At 48.5% G+C, this 15,856-nt stretch overlaps 6 protein-coding genes across 6 annotated transcripts; 5 read left to right on the top strand and 1 right to left on the bottom strand.

Annotated features, from left to right (window-relative positions):
* Positions 1–1,077: 1,077 nt before the first annotated feature.
* Positions 1,078–2,245, top strand: DEU56DRAFT_749575 (uncharacterized protein; the record flags this gene model as incomplete). The annotated part of the gene is made up of 2 exons (XM_041349449.1): positions 1,078–1,435; positions 1,821–2,245. 2 exons carry the CDS (start codon positions 1,078–1,080, stop codon positions 2,243–2,245), a joined length of 783 nt encoding a protein of 260 aa, XP_041201017.1.
* A 168-nt stretch (positions 2,246–2,413) lies between these two features.
* Positions 2,414–2,842, top strand: DEU56DRAFT_213958 (uncharacterized protein). The gene has a single exon (XM_041345097.1). The coding sequence runs from the start codon at positions 2,445–2,447 to the stop codon at positions 2,766–2,768; it is 324 nt and encodes a 107-aa protein (XP_041201016.1). The 5' UTR covers positions 2,414–2,444; the 3' UTR covers positions 2,769–2,842.
* A 3,146-nt stretch (positions 2,843–5,988) lies between these two features.
* On the top strand, positions 5,989–7,297 carry DEU56DRAFT_213879 (uncharacterized protein). The gene is made up of 5 exons (XM_041345096.1): positions 5,989–6,123; positions 6,182–6,332; positions 6,387–6,526; positions 6,574–6,794; positions 6,843–7,297. Exons 1-5 carry the CDS (start codon positions 6,084–6,086, stop codon positions 7,134–7,136), a joined length of 846 nt encoding a protein of 281 aa, XP_041201015.1. The 5' UTR covers positions 5,989–6,083; the 3' UTR covers positions 7,137–7,297.
* Positions 7,298–9,456: 2,159 nt separating this feature from the next.
* DEU56DRAFT_749569 (uncharacterized protein) lies at positions 9,457–11,069 on the top strand (the record flags this gene model as incomplete). Its single annotated transcript, XM_041349448.1, has 2 exons — positions 9,457–9,763; positions 10,129–11,069. 2 exons carry the CDS (start codon positions 9,457–9,459, stop codon positions 11,067–11,069), a joined length of 1,248 nt encoding a protein of 415 aa, XP_041201014.1.
* Positions 11,070–11,206: 137 nt separating this feature from the next.
* Positions 11,207–12,928, bottom strand: DEU56DRAFT_905527 (uncharacterized protein; the record flags this gene model as incomplete). The annotated part of the gene is made up of 6 exons (XM_041356725.1): positions 12,707–12,928; positions 12,442–12,658; positions 12,092–12,412; positions 11,913–11,954; positions 11,476–11,730; positions 11,207–11,320 (listed from the first exon to the last, which is right to left on the bottom strand). The coding sequence occupies exons 1-6, from the start codon at positions 12,808–12,810 to the stop codon at positions 11,207–11,209; spliced, it is 1,053 nt and encodes a 350-aa protein (XP_041201013.1). The 5' UTR covers positions 12,811–12,928.
* A 675-nt stretch (positions 12,929–13,603) lies between these two features.
* On the top strand, positions 13,604–14,923 carry DEU56DRAFT_919998 (uncharacterized protein; the record flags this gene model as incomplete). Its single annotated transcript, XM_041358369.1, has 7 exons — positions 13,604–13,643; positions 13,702–13,852; positions 13,907–13,980; positions 14,035–14,046; positions 14,094–14,191; positions 14,246–14,619; positions 14,668–14,923. 7 exons carry the CDS (start codon positions 13,604–13,606, stop codon positions 14,921–14,923), a joined length of 1,005 nt encoding a protein of 334 aa, XP_041201012.1.
* Between the last annotated feature and the right edge of the window lie 933 nt (positions 14,924–15,856).

Below are 15,856 nucleotides of genomic sequence, written 5' to 3'. Positions count from 1 at the left end.
GTCTGCACGCAAAAAGAGAGAAAGGTGCGTGACCTACTGGTACCTGCACCTATACCTTAACTGCCTGATTTCCTTGTCTTCGTTGACGAAGCACGCTCACCATCGACGGCCGCGAAGTTGGGGAAAGTAGAAGTCGGGGCAGGGTTTTGGGAGGACTCGAGTGGGTGAGATTCAGAAGGAGAAGATGGTGAGTTTTTTTTTCTGGAGCTGAAGAGTCAGAAATGCGGGTGATATTGGAATGTACTGATGGCTTTTGGGATTGATTTAAGCTTCTTACGCTTCGACGACCGCAGAACGATTATGGGCGCTTCATTGGATGTGCTTCTGGTCTCCGCTTCCATCACAGGCTTGCAATCAGTTCTAGCGTGTTCTTGATCCATTTTTCACCAGGAGCTGAGCGCTGAACCCTGACGTGGCAAGGAGATACTTTGGCGCTCGGCTTCTTTGTCAGGCGATCTACATGAGATGTCATGGTAAGACGAAGACGAGTAAGACACCTCGCGAACAGTACGGCGGCGGTGAGTTCATGCTCAACGTAGGTTTATGTTCCTACTCTCTGCTAGTGTGTCAATCATTGGTATTGATAGTGCGGCGTCTCTTGACGTGTTACTTGCCCTCGTACGAGTCACGTAATGTCCACAGCTTCTTACGAGCTGCGAGGGTCCTTGTCGGCGTCTATATGGTACGTGAGAAGCTCAGCAACCTATGACTTTTGAAGCTTCAACGACCATGCCACTCAAAGATGGGTGAGGAATGTGGTAGAGGCTGTATGCTGCGTTATCGACTTTGGGTGCAATGCAACACTATGCGCGCTTCCCGGGTGGTGACGGATTGGGATTATTGATCGCGTTGATATGACTGATATGTGGTGTTCATTCAAAAAGCAAATTACAATACGTACTTTCCCTTGCGCTTGCGATGCTGTAAACACTGGGCAAGCCTGCCGTCAGGGTCTCATTGTACTGCCTCGAGAAGACGCCTGCCAGCAGATAAAATCTACATAGTGAGCAAGATATACAAACCGCAATATCTCCACCCCCAAGTGACGTCCAAAAATGCGCTTACTTACTTCTATGCATGATCCTCTACCTCGTTGGTGTAATCCAAGCCGCACCTATTACCAATGCAACTACTACCAGCGAGTATTTTGAAGCACCGTCATTCACGAATAGAACCCTGTGGAACATCATCTCCGGCTCCGTTCTCACTCTTTTCGCATGTATATATAGTGCCATCCATCCGAATATTCCGAGTCCTAAGGACAGCCCATTTTGTATCCTACGGCGGCGACTTGGCATCATGATAGTGGCACTAATTGCTCCTGAACTGGTCGTCATATGGGCTATGCGCCAGTGGATTAGCGCTCGTCACGTCACCAAAGACTTCAAAGAATCAGGGTATTTCAATGTTCCTCGGTCGCAGGAGCAGTCAGAAAGTGAGTCGTGCTTTCTGAAATTGGATATGTTCCTAGGACAACTTAGCATGCACGTCCTTAGATCATGAGTTGGCTGAAGTGCCTGCAGAGCAACTTGAAGGTGAGCTCGGCATTCTATCTTGCATCCTGGATATGCTTCCTCATGGCTCGCCTGCTTCTCAAGATCACGATAGAGCCTGGCTTCTCGTTGCGCCTGCTGAAGGTGAACCATCTGGTGGTGTTTCTTCGGCAGTTCATAGTACTCCAGTGTCCACTTCAAGATACGGGGGAACTCGTGCTCTTGCGAAGCCATTTAAAAAGCTGTTTCAAGCTTACTTTTCAGATCAATCTGAGGGTAAGCCCGGTTCGCGCTCTCCCAAACGTTTGACTGATAATAAATCCTTAGATTACGCGTGGACTCAGACGCACAGTTTCTTTGTGCTGATGGGCGGTTTCATGCTTTATGTGGACGGGAAACCCTACCGTACACTACTGCCTGACAAGGTTCTCGAGCTGATACGTAAAGGGTGTATTGATGCCCCTACCCTAACGGCAAAGCGGATCCACGACAAGAGCAAAGGCAATGTGATATCGAAAGGATTGATCATGCTTCAGGTGGCCTGGTTCATTCTGCAGCTCATCTCCCGCGCCATCTATCACCTCGAAACCACCCAGCTGGAAACGGGGACACTCGCCTTTGCGGTTCTCAATTTCCTCACCTATGCGCTGTGGTGGAATAAGCCTATTGATGTTCAGTGTCCATATCCGGTGTATTGGAAGTCGACCGAGTCAAAGCCGGAGGATCACATTCATGAGTATGTTTGCGCCTAGATCGATTATGCCGTTATTTATTGTCTACCTCAGCGTCTCTGAAGTTGATGACAACACTGGGCTGGACGCAATCTTGGTTCCAGCCTTCGGTCCATTTATGGATCTGATGGGGTTCGCCGGCGGCGTTCGCACGCATAAGCTCCTAGTTTCTACATTTGATGGCAGCATCAAATTAGAAGACTCGGACACGTATATACTTATGTTTGCCGGATTTCTGATGGCGACCATCTTTGGCGGCATCCATTGTATGGCTTGGTTTTTTGCCTTTCCTACAAATTTGGAACGGCTCCTGTGGCGCATCAGTGCCGTCGCTATAACTTGCACACCCTGCCTTGAAATTCTTTTTACCTTAGTTGGGAGAACACTTGAATGGGACATAATAATTGTTACTATAATTATATCTGCCCTGTTGTACGTTGTATCTCGTGTTATGCTCTTGGTACTTATGTTCACGACATTGCGCCATCTTCCTCTTCACGCGTACATGACGGTGTCGTGGATTAGTTTGGTGCCGCACTTGTAGTTTGCTTACTTTCATATTTTTGGAATCATACTCAGCATTATACAGGCACTGTCATAGTACGCAAAAATTGTATTTCAGGAAAAAAGGTGCATCCGATGTTCGTCTAGATTTCAGACACTCCTCATTGGCAGGCTTTCCTCGTTGTTCTTGGCGATGCAGGCCTCCCTATTGACGGTTGCCCTTTGCTCCCATCTACAAACGCCTCCCTCCACACAACAATCCCCGTCTCTAACTATTGCGAGATCGAAATTCACAAGACACGTTTCGCACCGAAGCAGTTCTGTTCTCCACTCCACAACATCGATTCACCAGTCAAACCTGAAATGCGGGACGCGGATACGAATGAGCATGATCTAGAGCGCTCAAGTACTCACCTCGCGGAAAACCCTCTTCAGATCCCCTCTCAAACCTCCGTATCCTCCAGAGTCCACACTCGTGCCATCCCCACTCAAGTTCTCGCCGCTGAAGAACTCCCAGGTCCCATAAACAGAGGAAATAGAAGATTGAATCGTGCTTGTGGCCTCCAACGACTCAACATGTTGTACAGGTAGAGAAGGACATGGAGCGTGTCGTTGTCCCAACGCATCCTTCGCCCACCCTACCTCCAAAGGCCAAGACCAAGCGCTTATCTGTACAAGACGCCGAAAAGACGAACTCGACCCTCGTTCCACTACCGTACTGATTCGCAGTGTACATCGTCCCGCTATGGCACGTGAGGTTGAGGAGGTGATTGTAGGTGAGGCAACTGTGGAGGAGGGCAAGGAACTGATAACGAGGAAGACTCAACGACGACAATGAAGGAAGTGCAGGGAACGAGCACGAAGAATTCATGAAGATTGAAGTGGCGTAGACTCACACATCACCGCCACTGAGCCTACTCTTCAATCAAGCACATGGCGCAAATCTCCCAATGCCATGCGTGAACACGTTGTATGGCCTTTCTGCTCGAGTTCCACCGCATTCAAAGAAATTGACGAAGACGATGAGCAAGATACAGATGAGGACTAAGAGGACAAGGTACGTCTCCTCCTTGTTTCTATTCATCATACGAACCGTGAACCATCAGCACGCTCAAATGGACACCGAACAGGACGCCCAACTCCCAACTTCATCTTCCTCGCCTATTCCTCATCACAACAAGTCTAGCCCATCAGTATCAGCCGCAGCGCAATGCGCCACTTTGATTCGGCACGTCCTCTCTTAACACCTCCCCACGTTTCCACAGGACCCGTCGGTGCAAATGCAGATGGCCCGGGTGAATCAGGTGCAGACACCCCGGGGTCAGGGCATGTGCAATGCCCCGCCAAAGGTATAAGGTGTGGAGGGAGTGACGTAGGAAGAGGGGAAGGTAGGGGTGGAATTTGGGAGGACGCAGGTGAGTGAGGAGGAGATGAGCGTGAGTACATGCCTTTCGCTTTTCTGGAGCTTGGGGAGTTGGGAACTCACATGGGTGTTGCGTTGGAACCGAACCGCGTGTTTCTGTAAGGTCTAGTTCGGTGCATATATGCATGCATACGGGCGCGTGGATTGTCTCTCTTGACCTCCCTTTCTAACTCTGCCCAGCCTTATTGTCAGCGATATTGGGAATACCGAAAGTCCCTTCGTCACCGTTCATTTACGATTTGTCTCAATTTGAAGAGATCGAAATTGCACGCTGGATCTGTGGTCCCTTGAGGTCTTTCTTTACGCGCATCAGCGGAAAAATATATCGGGTTCATTGTGCTCCTGCTCTGGAGTTCTCGTCTTCAAGCGCCAAGAGGAGGCTTGAAAATGCTAGCTCGCGCTGACGAGCTTTTGCGTTAATACTTATGTTATGGTAATCTTCTCAACCGCAACCTTTCCCTCCGCCCAGCCTTGCTCACAACTCTGCTTCCGAGCTTCAATTAACATTTTGAGTATATTTTGTACTGTCTCCCACTTTTGAATCATTCCCTGGCTCCTCAGACGATTTATTTTCGTTGCAATGACAGATGCGAGTTGCGCTGAGATATAGAAAGGAAAGTACTGCTGCGACCTTCACAGCTTCGTCGATTGTGGATGCCCCGACATGAAATTTATAATCTTCAGACTGACAGCGTGAGCGACGCAACGGTGGCACACTGGCGAACACTCAGCAAAGACGAGTGAAAGATCGAGGGACTTCAACCTGGGCTCACAGAAAAACCTAGGTGTCTATAGAAATACGAGGCATGTTGATGTAGTGAAGCAGTAACAAATGCACAGTACACGCACCTCAGCAGCAAGACACTCACAATCCTCAAACCCTTGTGGAACATGCTGACCATCAGTTTCTAGTGAAATATTTGTTGCTGCTCGTTCCAAGTATCACACTCGATTGAAAGTGAGAAGTGATCACGAGAGCACCTTAACGGCAGTCACGCATTTTCCCGATGTTGACAGGCTCGTAAGACAAGATACTTCATTTGTGGGTGAGGATACGTTTAAGAAGACGGGGGAACATTGATACTTCATCCCACCAGCAGTATTATGCTCCTAGTACTGCCTGAGAACGCAGAGAAATGAACTTGTATTCTAGGTGTTGGATGGTCTTGATGATGAAGCAGTTCGCCTGAGAATTAGAAAGAGTCGCATGGACGTACCGGGGATGGGGAAGATGCACGTATTTGGAGGTAGTATGTACATGGAGTCTAGAGAGAAGTGGATTTCGGTCGCAGAAGACCCATGGTGCGTAGTATTTGTTTGCAAGTCATTTTTGGTAGATCTGGGAGTTCGTTATCGATGCCAGGGTAGTGTGAGTCTGGGATATGGATCAGATGGCCAGAGTATGGAGTTCAATCATCGATGAGTTCGTTTATACTAGTATCCAGGATGAAGCGATTCGTCGAATTCGGCAAAGGTCACGGTGGATGGGGTGGCTGTGCTTCTTTTTCGTTCTTCTCCGACTCGGAAGTTCGAACCAAGAAATGCCAGTGGACAGCTGGGCGGCACGGTCAATCGTTCGGCTTTTTCTGTTTTCACGGGTTTGCATTGCCCTACGAATACTCGATTGTACCTTGGTGTGCTAAATGAGTCGTGCTGTCCAGGAGCAAACACCATAGTACGTCATCGTGTCATATTTTGGTCTCAGCGTTTAGTCTAATCGTACCAGCGTCTATTGTGCTGAACGGCCCTCAACAACATGATCCAAATACACGTGCAGCCATCACCCGAAATTCGAACCTCTTCTCCTCCTCTCGGCTGAACTCCATTTATATTCACGGTCCACATGTCCCTACCCCCGTCTTCTCCTACTGCTCATTCCACCCACCACTAAGCCCATCCTCGAGCCTCATCGGTTTGTTTCATCGTACCATCATGCCCGGCAGCATAGAAAGCCATTCTATCACACTTGAATGTATGTTACTTCATATCACCTTTGTATTTCTTTTGTGATCATTACCCTCTATCTACAGTTATCGATGGACATAATCTTCAAGTCCCTTCCAAGCGCATGCCCGCTGGTATTTACATATCCATCAATGTCGATTCGAGGAGACGCTGGAACTCAGCCATTAGAGTCTTGTCATCCGACAAATCCGTAGCGTGGGGAGATAGCGTGAACCTGTAAAGTCCATAGAAACTTTCGGACACGATTCAAGACTGATCTTCGGTTCATAGATCATCACACGAGTCACCTGCATTACCAATGGAGATTAGAGCGTCCTTTGAGCAAGATCGAACGCTGGGCAATGGTGAAATAATCGGACAACTTCAAACATCGTGGGATGAGTTGCTCGATCATGGAGATGAACCATTCAGTGAGTGATCTACTTCTCATTCCTGCACATCTACTCACATCCTGTAGAACTGTCCTTCCTACCTGTTCGTGGTGTTAATCCTTCGCTCACGCTGAAGGCCACTGTTGTACATGCTAGCGATTGTCAGGACGGCGCACTACTTGACGTGAGCGACCCCATACTTTGTCCTGTTAGTTATGTTGACAGAACACCAACTGTAGTCCCTCGTGGACTGCGAGATCGCTCAAGACACAGATGCAGGGCCGTAAAACCATGTCATGGATTTAAGGTTTACTCAATTTATCATGACTGGTGCAGTGCTGACAGCCTCGTGAAGGCTACGTCCGATTACTTAGCCATGCCACAACTGCATCCGCAGGCAACAGCGACCATCGAACTGCATAAACCTTGGTTATTGCACGGCGAGACTGCTCAAGGGTTCATGATAATCAGCAATCTACCGGCAAGGGAGATTGACCGTGCATGGAAGCGCCAGTCCATCAATCACCTCCAGTTATGCACTTGGTGCTCTGGCATTTGGACTGCAAGAGGTCAATTTCGACCCGGAACCTTTGAAGGTGTGAACTACTTCTGTTGTTGGATTTATTCGGATTTTACGTTGCGTTTATGAAGACCTTGGATAACGATGTCCCCATTGACATGCCTGATACTTCTATTGAAATTTCGGTGACTAGAGAGGTGCAACAATCGTCTTCCCGCGAGGCCGCACTGGAAGTTTTGTCTCATACATCAGGGCATTCGGCAGCACAACAGTGGATTTGAGGAGCAACGTGCATTTGCGCAAGTTGAAATGTGCAAGCTGCGAGCTGCTTTGTGTTCAGAGCAGACTGCACGATAGACAGCATACTTGCCAAACTTCTCATGCCTGTATACATTCTTGCGATTTTCAGCAGGGACCTCAACGCGACTCATACAGTGTTATTTTTTCGACATGTCCACGACAAAGGCCATCGTTAACGATTTCTCTAGTTCTCCTGACCAGTTACTAGATGCCATGCTGCCTCATTTTGCATATGGAGGCACCGCTTCACTGCTGCCGTTGAACAAGCTCAGTCAGTCATGGAACAACATTGGAGCACAGAGAAGTGCTCGATCTCCCCACAAACATGTTTGAGATCTGCGACATTATTTTCAGGAGCCCCGTGTTCATATTTTTGTCGGATGGCGGGTGCTATATCGCAGATCAGCCTGTTCAAGATTTGTGTCACTCTGCATTTCGTCTTGGGTCTGTAGCCGGTTTTCCATGTTGTATTGGTAATCTGTGATACACGATCTAGCAAACCACTGTCTTTCCACGCCGTATCATTTGGTTCAGATAGTTCTTCTACATACTCGCGAAGAATGTCTTAAATTGCGCTTGAGATCCAGAAAAACGCCGCAAGGGATCCATTGGTCCTCCCGGCAGCAACAGTCGCATCTTCATACACGCAGGCCTTGGACACGGTATGAGCGCTGTTGTAAGAACATACACGAAGGGTGTTTAACACTGTCTTTAGGTACAACTCGCCGAAACGTTCCTCGGAATTGCAGAATCGCTCAGGAAGCCGAGAGGGTCTCTCATCCATTAATTGGAGGATGCGTCGAATATTTACAGAAAACAACAATGTATGATTAGTATACAACAGAGCCAGTGTTGATATCATTTAAGAGGTACGATCGGCTAATTCCCGACGAGTTTCCCACGGCAAGAGTTTGTGCAGAACTTTTCCTGGCATTCTAGTACTCGCCATCGATGGATGCAACCAATTTTTGATTTTCAATCGACGACCTGCACGAGTGCCATGACACGAACTTCCGAACAAACCACAATCTAAGTCAGGCTTGAAATTGCTCGGCCAGTCAGCAGTTTGGAAGCCACCCAGCATGCAGCATGTACGTTTACTACCCAGATTCAGTGGTCTGTACACAACAAGACAGGTGCGTGACTCACTGGTACCTGCGCTGATACCTTAACTGTTTCTGTTTGCTTTCCTCGTCTTCGTTTACGAAGCACGCCTCACCATCGACGGCTGCGAAGTCGGAGAAAGTAGAAGTAGGGGCAGGGTTTTGGGAGGACTCGAGTGAGTGAGATTCAGAAGGAGAAGGTGAGTTCGTTTTTTGTTGTTCTGAAGCTGAACAGTCAGAAATGCGGGTGATATTGGAATGTACTGCTGGCTTTTGGGATTGATTTAAGCTTCTTACGCTTCGACGACTGCAGAACGATTATGGGTGCTTCATTGGATGTGCCTTTGCTCTCTGCTTCCATCACAGGCATGTGTTGCAATCAGTTCTAGCGTGTTCTTGATCCATTTTTAAACAGGAGCTGAACCCTGGCGTGGCAAGGAGATACTTTGGCGCCTGGCTTCTTTGTCAGGCGATCTACATGAGATGTCATGGTAAGACGAAGACGAGTAAGACACCTCGCGAACAGCACGGCGGCGGCGAGTTCATGCTCAAGATGGGTTTATGTTCCTACTAATCTCTGCTCGTGTGTCAATCATTGGTATAGATGGTGAGGCTTCTCTTCCTTGACGTGTTACTTACCCTCGTACGAGTCACGTAATGTCCACAGCTTCTTACGAGCTGCGAGGCGGCGTCTATATAGAAAATGAGAAGATCACCAACCTATGACTTTTGAAGCTTCAACGACCGTGTCACTCAGATGGGTCAGGAATGTGGTAGAGGCTGTATGCTGCGTTATCGACTTTGGTTGCGATGCAACTGTACGCGCGCTTCCCGGGTGGTGACGGATTGGGTGAAGGATTATTGAACGTGTTCATCTGACTGATATGTGGCGTTCATTCACACAGCCAATTACACTGCTTTCCCTCGCGCTTGTTATGCTGTAAACACAAAGCAACCCTGCCGTTAGGGTCTCCCAGCAGATAAAATCTACATAGTGAGCAAGATGTACAAACCGCAATATCTCCACCCCAACGTGACATCCAATAATGCGCCTACTTCTATGCACGATCCTCTACCTCGTTGGAGTGATCCAAGGCGCACCTACTACCAATGCAACTACTACCTGCGAGTATTTTGAAGCACCGTCATTCACGAATAGAAGGCTATGGAACATCGTCTCCGGCTCCGTTCTCACTCTTTTCGCCTGTATATACAGTGCCATCCATCCAAATATTCCGAGTCCTAAGGACAGCCCATTTTGTATCCTACGGCGGCGACTTGGCATCATGATAGTGGCACTAATTGCTCCTGAACTGGTCGTAGTATGGGCAATGCGCCAGTGGATCAGCGCTCGTCGTGTTACGAAATGGTTCAAGGAATCGGGCTATTTCAATGTTCCTCGGCCGGAGAATCAGTCTGAAAGTGAGTTGTGCTTTCTGAAAATAGATATGTTCCTCGGACAGCTCATCATGCACGTCCATAGATCATGAATTGGCTGAAGTGCCTGCAGAGCAACTTGGAGGTGAGCTCGACATTCTATTTGAACCCTGAATATGCTTCCTCATGGCTCACCTGCCCCTGAAGATCATGCAAGATATGGAGGAACGCATACTCTTGCGAAGCCATTCAACAAGTTATTTCAAGCTTACTTTTCAGATCAATCCGAAGGTAAACTGCGTTCGCGCTCTTCCAAACGTTTGACTGATGTGGATCTTTAGATTACGCGTGGACTCAGACGCACAGCTTCTTTGTGTTGATGGGCGGTTTCATGCTTTATGTGGACGGGGAACCCTACCGTACACTACTGCCTGATGAGGTTCTCGAGCTGATACGCAAAGGGTGTATTGATGCCCCTACCCTAACGGCAAAGCGGATCGGCGACCGGAGCAAAGGCAATGCTATATCGAAAGGATTGATCATCATTCAGGTGGCCTGGTTCATCCTGCAGCTCATGTCCCGCGCCATCTATCACCTCGAAACCACCGAGCTGGAAACAGGGACGCTCGCTTTTGCGGTTCTCAATTTCCTGACCTATGCTGTGTGGTGGAATAAGCCTCTCGATGTGCAGTGTCCATATCCAGTGTACTGGAAGTCGACCGAGTTAAAGCCAGAGGATCACGTTCATGTGTATGTCTGCGGTTCAATCAATTATGCCGTTATTTATTTTGTCTACCTTAGTGTGTTTGATTATAATGAAGACAATGTGGTTATGGCAGCCATCACTCCATTTATTTATCTGATGGGCTTCGACGTTCCCACGCGTAAGCAGCTCCGAGTTCCTACATTTGATGGCAGCATCGAACTAGGACAATCGGACAGGGTGATTCTTATATTTGCCGGAGTTCTGATGGCGACGATCTTTGGCGGCATCCATTGTATGGCTTGGTTTTTTGCCTTTCCTACAAATCAGGAACGGCTCCTGTGGCGCATCAGTGCCGTCGCTATAACTTGCACACCCTGGATTGAATTTCTTTTGGGTGCAATGTATGATAGAGATGTCATAGGTGCTTTCATGGCTGGTAGTGCTATGGTTATATTGGCCATGTTGTATATTGCATCTCGTGGCATCCTGTTGGTACTTATGTTTACGACATTACGCCATCTTCACGTTGACGCATACAAGACGGTGTCGTGGATTAGTTTGGTGCCACACTTGTAGTTTGCTTATTTTCTTACTTTTGTAATCATACTCAGCATTACAGGCTGCACTAGTGTTACATATAGCACGCAAAAATTGTATTTCAGGAAAGAAAGGCGTGTGCGATGTTCGTTCACATTTTCTAACACTGATGGAACTCATTGGCGGGTTTTCCTCGTCGTTCTCGGCGATGAAGGCATCACTATCGACGGCTGCCCTTTGCTCCCATCATCTACCAACGCCTCCCTCCACATAACAATCCCTGTCTCTAACTATTGCGGGATCGAAATTCACAAGACACGTTTCGTATTCTCCTACCTGCCGAAGTAGCTCTGTTCTTCACTCCACAACATCGATTCACCAGTCAAACCTGAAATGCGGGAGCGGATACGAATGAGTACGATCCAGAGCACTCGAGTACTCACACCTCGTGGAAAACCTTCTTCAGATCCCCTCTCAAACCTCCGTATCCTCCAGAGCCCACGCTCGTGCCATCCCCACTCAAGCCCTCGGCGCTGAAGAACTCCCAAGTCTCAGAACCAGACGAAATAGAAGAAGAAATCGTGCTTGTGGCCTCCAACGACTCAACATGTTGTACAGGTGGAGAAGGACCTGGAGCGTGTCGTTGTCCCAACGCCTCCTTCACCCACCATACCTCCAGAGGCCAAGACCAAGCGCTAATCTGCACAAGACGCCGAACAGACGAACTCGACCCTCGTTACACTGCCGTACCGATTCGCAGTGTACATCGTGCCGTCATGGCGCGCGAGAAAGAAGACGCAGAGAAAGAGATTGAGGAGGTGATTATCCCCATACGAAGGTGTCGAGATTGCACGGTGCATGCGTTGTACATTGAGGCCTCACTTGGCGCACAGCGGCGAGAAGATTCCAGCTGTGTATCACGGTCTGGGTCCAAAATACATGATGCAAGCAGTATTACTATACGATGCGCAATATAATATCTATAATAGAGGGTATGAGTCATGTGTGTTTCTGTGAGATGTTTTGATGTTCAGGCAAGGAGGGTGAACGCTGGACCGAACCCTTATGAACGCGTTCAAACGCTCGAACGCCAAGTCGGGAGAGTTGGGCAACTCGGGTAAGTTGGTGGAGGGCGCCTCGGGCGAGTTGAGCGAGTCGGGATTACTTGTGCGGTGGGTGGTGTCCATAGTGTTAGGCGCACTAGGTGTGCCAGGGCCGTTGGAGTGAATAAGCGCGGGGAACTTGACTAGCATTCGCTTTGCTAGCGCTGGCGAGTTGGGTCGTGTTTGTCGTACGTGCACTACGAAAGCACGACACAGCAGTAGGAATCGGAATCGATGTGGCACGTGCATCGTTGGTGCTGGCGTGGTGGGTTGAATGTCCTGTATGAAAGAATTACGTCCCAACTCACCAGCGCCAGAACAACAGCCTTAGGCGTGCGCAACCGCCTGGATACATGATGTGAACACGGATTTACAATTCGACGGGGCACGTGAATGCTAGCAAAATGATCAGCGTGGAGGCATGTGCATCGCTGGCGCTTGAGAATCGGTTTGGGTTGCATTTGACGCGGCTTCCAACTCCAACTTACCAGCGCCAAAATGACAGCTCCAGGCCTGCGCGTCCACCTGGATACATTATGTGATTACTTATTCAGAAGGAAGTATGGGACGTACGTCTTTGCAACTGCAAGCGGTAGTCGCGTGATAATTAGAAGGGGTCGCATGTACTGGGGATGGTGAAGATGCTTGGTAGTGGTTTTCGGTCGCAGCAAACCCATGGTGCGTAGTACTGTTTGTAAGTCATTTATCGCGGATCTGGGAGTTCGTTCTCGACGTCAGGGTAATGTGTGTTTGGGATGTGGATCAGATGGCCAGGGTACGTATGTATACGACGGGGTCACGGTAGAGTCCAGATTCGTTGAATTTGGCAAAGGCGCGGTTACCGGAATGGGTGGCTGTGCTTCTTTTTCTTCTTTCCTTTCCTTGGAAGTTCGAACCAAGAAATGGACTTGCAATTGGGCGACACTTTTACAGCGGCTCGCTCAACAGTAGACACTCCCCAGGTATTTTTTAGACTGATCGTCGCTTGTTCTAGGTCGCATTCACGTTCTTCGTCACTTCCGACTCATACTCTCGCAAACCGTTCCCGGTGTTTCTATAACACTCTCAATCGTCCTTCCCCCATGGTACTGTCAGCTCAATCGTACTCATATATAATCGTTCACCGGTTTGCATTACCTTACGAATAAACTCGATTCTATATTTCACCTTGGTGTGCTAAATGAGTCGTGCCGTCCAGGAGTAGCAAATATCGTAGTACGTCATCGCGTCATCTCTTGGTCTCAGCGCTTAGTCTAATCGTAGCAGCGTCTACTGTGCTGAACAGCCCTTTGACAACAACATGATCCAAATACACGTGCAGCCATCACCCGAACCTCGAACCTCTTCTCCGCCTCTCGGCTGAACTCCATTCACGGTCCACGTGTCCCTACCCCCGTCTTCTCCTACTGCTCATTCCACCCACCACTAAGCCCATCCTCGAGTCTCATCGCTTTGTTTCATTGTACCATCATGCCCGGCATCATAGAAAGCCAATCTATCACACTTGAATGTATGTTACTTCATATCACCTTTGTATTTCTTTTGTGATCATTACCCTCTATCAACAGTTATCGATGGACATAATCTTCAAGTCCCTTCCAAACGCATGCCCGCTGGTATTTACATATCCATCAATGTCGATTCGAGGAGACGCTGGAACTCAGCCATTAGAGTCTTGTCATCCGACAAATCCGTAGCGTGGGGAGATAGCGTGACCCCGTAAAGTTCATACAAACTTTCGGACACGATTCAAGACTGATCTTCGGTTCATAGATCATCACACGAGTCACCTGCATTATTAATGGAGATTAGAGCGTCCTTTGAGCAAGATCGAACGCTAGGCAATGGTGAAATCATCAGGAAACTTTAGACATCGTGGGATGAGTTGCTCGATCATGGAGATGAATCATTCGGTGAGTAACCTACTTCTCGTTCATGTGTATCTACTCACATCCCGTAGAACTATCCTTCCCACCCGTTCATGGTGTCAATCCTTCGTTCATGCTGAAGGCCACTGTTGTACACGCTTGCGATAATCAGGACGGTGCACTATTTGACGTGAGTGACACTGACCTCTGCTGGTAGCTTCTGCTTACGGAACACCAACTATAGTCCCCTGTAGACTGCGAGATTGCTCAAGACACAGATGCGGGCCACGCACGATATGCCGAATACAGGACCAGACAGACGGTCTCTCACCTGAACGATGCTTTAGAGCATTTTCAGTTGGTTCTGGACGGCTGTCCGGTCGACCATCCTGACCACGCAGCGGCACTCACCAACCTCACCCGGGCCCGCCTTCAAGGCTACGTTCAAAACGATCTCCAAGACATTGATACCACCACTTCCCTCCTCCACGAAGCCCTTGCATTGCGTCCGCAGGGCCATCCGGACCACATATTATCTCTCTATAATATCATTACATCATTGAACTGGCGCTACAGCAAGGAGCCCGCTGCCGCCTATCTTCACGAATCCCTGCAGCTGTGCTGAAAGCTACTGCCCCTCTTTCCAGAGGGCATCTACCTTCGTAGCATCGGCGTAGACGTGATCAGCGGACGCAACAACCCGACCAACGATGCATCTGACGAAGGCATCCACCTTCAACGAGTCGTGCTCAAGCTCTGTCCTCCGGGCCATCAACGCCGTCCCATTGCCCTCACCACTCTTGTACTCGCACTCAATGCACGCTTTAGAGAACGCGGGAGCATTGCTGATCTAGAAGAGAGCATAGAGATACTTTGGCGCTCGGATTCTTTGTCAGGCTACATGAACTGTCTCGTGTCATGATAAGGTGAAATCAATCTAAACACTATTGGCCTATCGACGGGATTGAAACGACCTTCAGATTCACTGTCGTTCAAGTTGTGACCAAGCTCGGGGCACAACGCAGACGCTGACGAGCAAGACATCTCACGAACAGTACGGCGGCTGATTCATGCTCGACGTGGGTTTACGCCTGCTAATATCTTATCGGGTGTCAATCATTGGTAGATATAGTGCTGCTTCTCTTCCTTGATAATCGGACACCATGCTACTGTCCCTTGTACGAGTCATGTAATGTCCACAGCGTCTTACGAGCTGCGAGGTCCTCGTCCGCGTCTATGGTACATCAGATTATCAGCAACAGATGATTCTTGGTGCTCCACTATAACCATGCCACTGAAAAATGGGTCGGGAACGTGTAGAGACTGTATGCTGTGTCATAGGCGGAGAGTCGATCTTTGATCGTGTTTCTATATGGTACTATTTGGTGAGTATTGCAATAAGGTCACCTCTTCAAGCTTTTCAATCCTCCTGTTTATGTGTACGATCTGGTCTTTGACCTACAAACAACGCATACAGGACATCAAGCGCCCAATTGCCGTGGTGGCTGTCTTGCTGTAGATACTGAGTACTGCGGTTGGCGCTTCTTGTTTCTTACATCTGTTGTCATTTGCTGACATCTTCCAAGCACATAATGGTGAACATTATTGGTTTTTAATATGCATTTGTGAAGTATTGAAGCATGCGTTCTATGTCTTACAAACTCTTCCGATTGCTGATGGGGTGGTAGGTAGGTTTATTTTTATTTGCCCGTTTAAACCCCTCCGTCATTTTCAGTTCCAATTTATGTTCATTTAAACATCTGGGCTTATCAAAATTCCCTGGTCATAGATTTATCGCTGCTATGTTGTTTGGCAATCAGTCTGGGCTATCATCCTACCAAGTATGACGTGGTGT

This window comes from Suillus clintonianus (genome assembly GCF_016758775.1).
Source record: "Suillus clintonianus strain FC179 chromosome Unknown DEU56scaffold_193, whole genome shotgun sequence".
Taxonomy (NCBI): domain Eukaryota; kingdom Fungi; phylum Basidiomycota; class Agaricomycetes; order Boletales; family Suillaceae; genus Suillus; species Suillus clintonianus.
The sequence above is the reverse complement of the archived record's forward strand: the minus strand, read 5'-3'. Positions and strand labels throughout refer to the sequence as shown.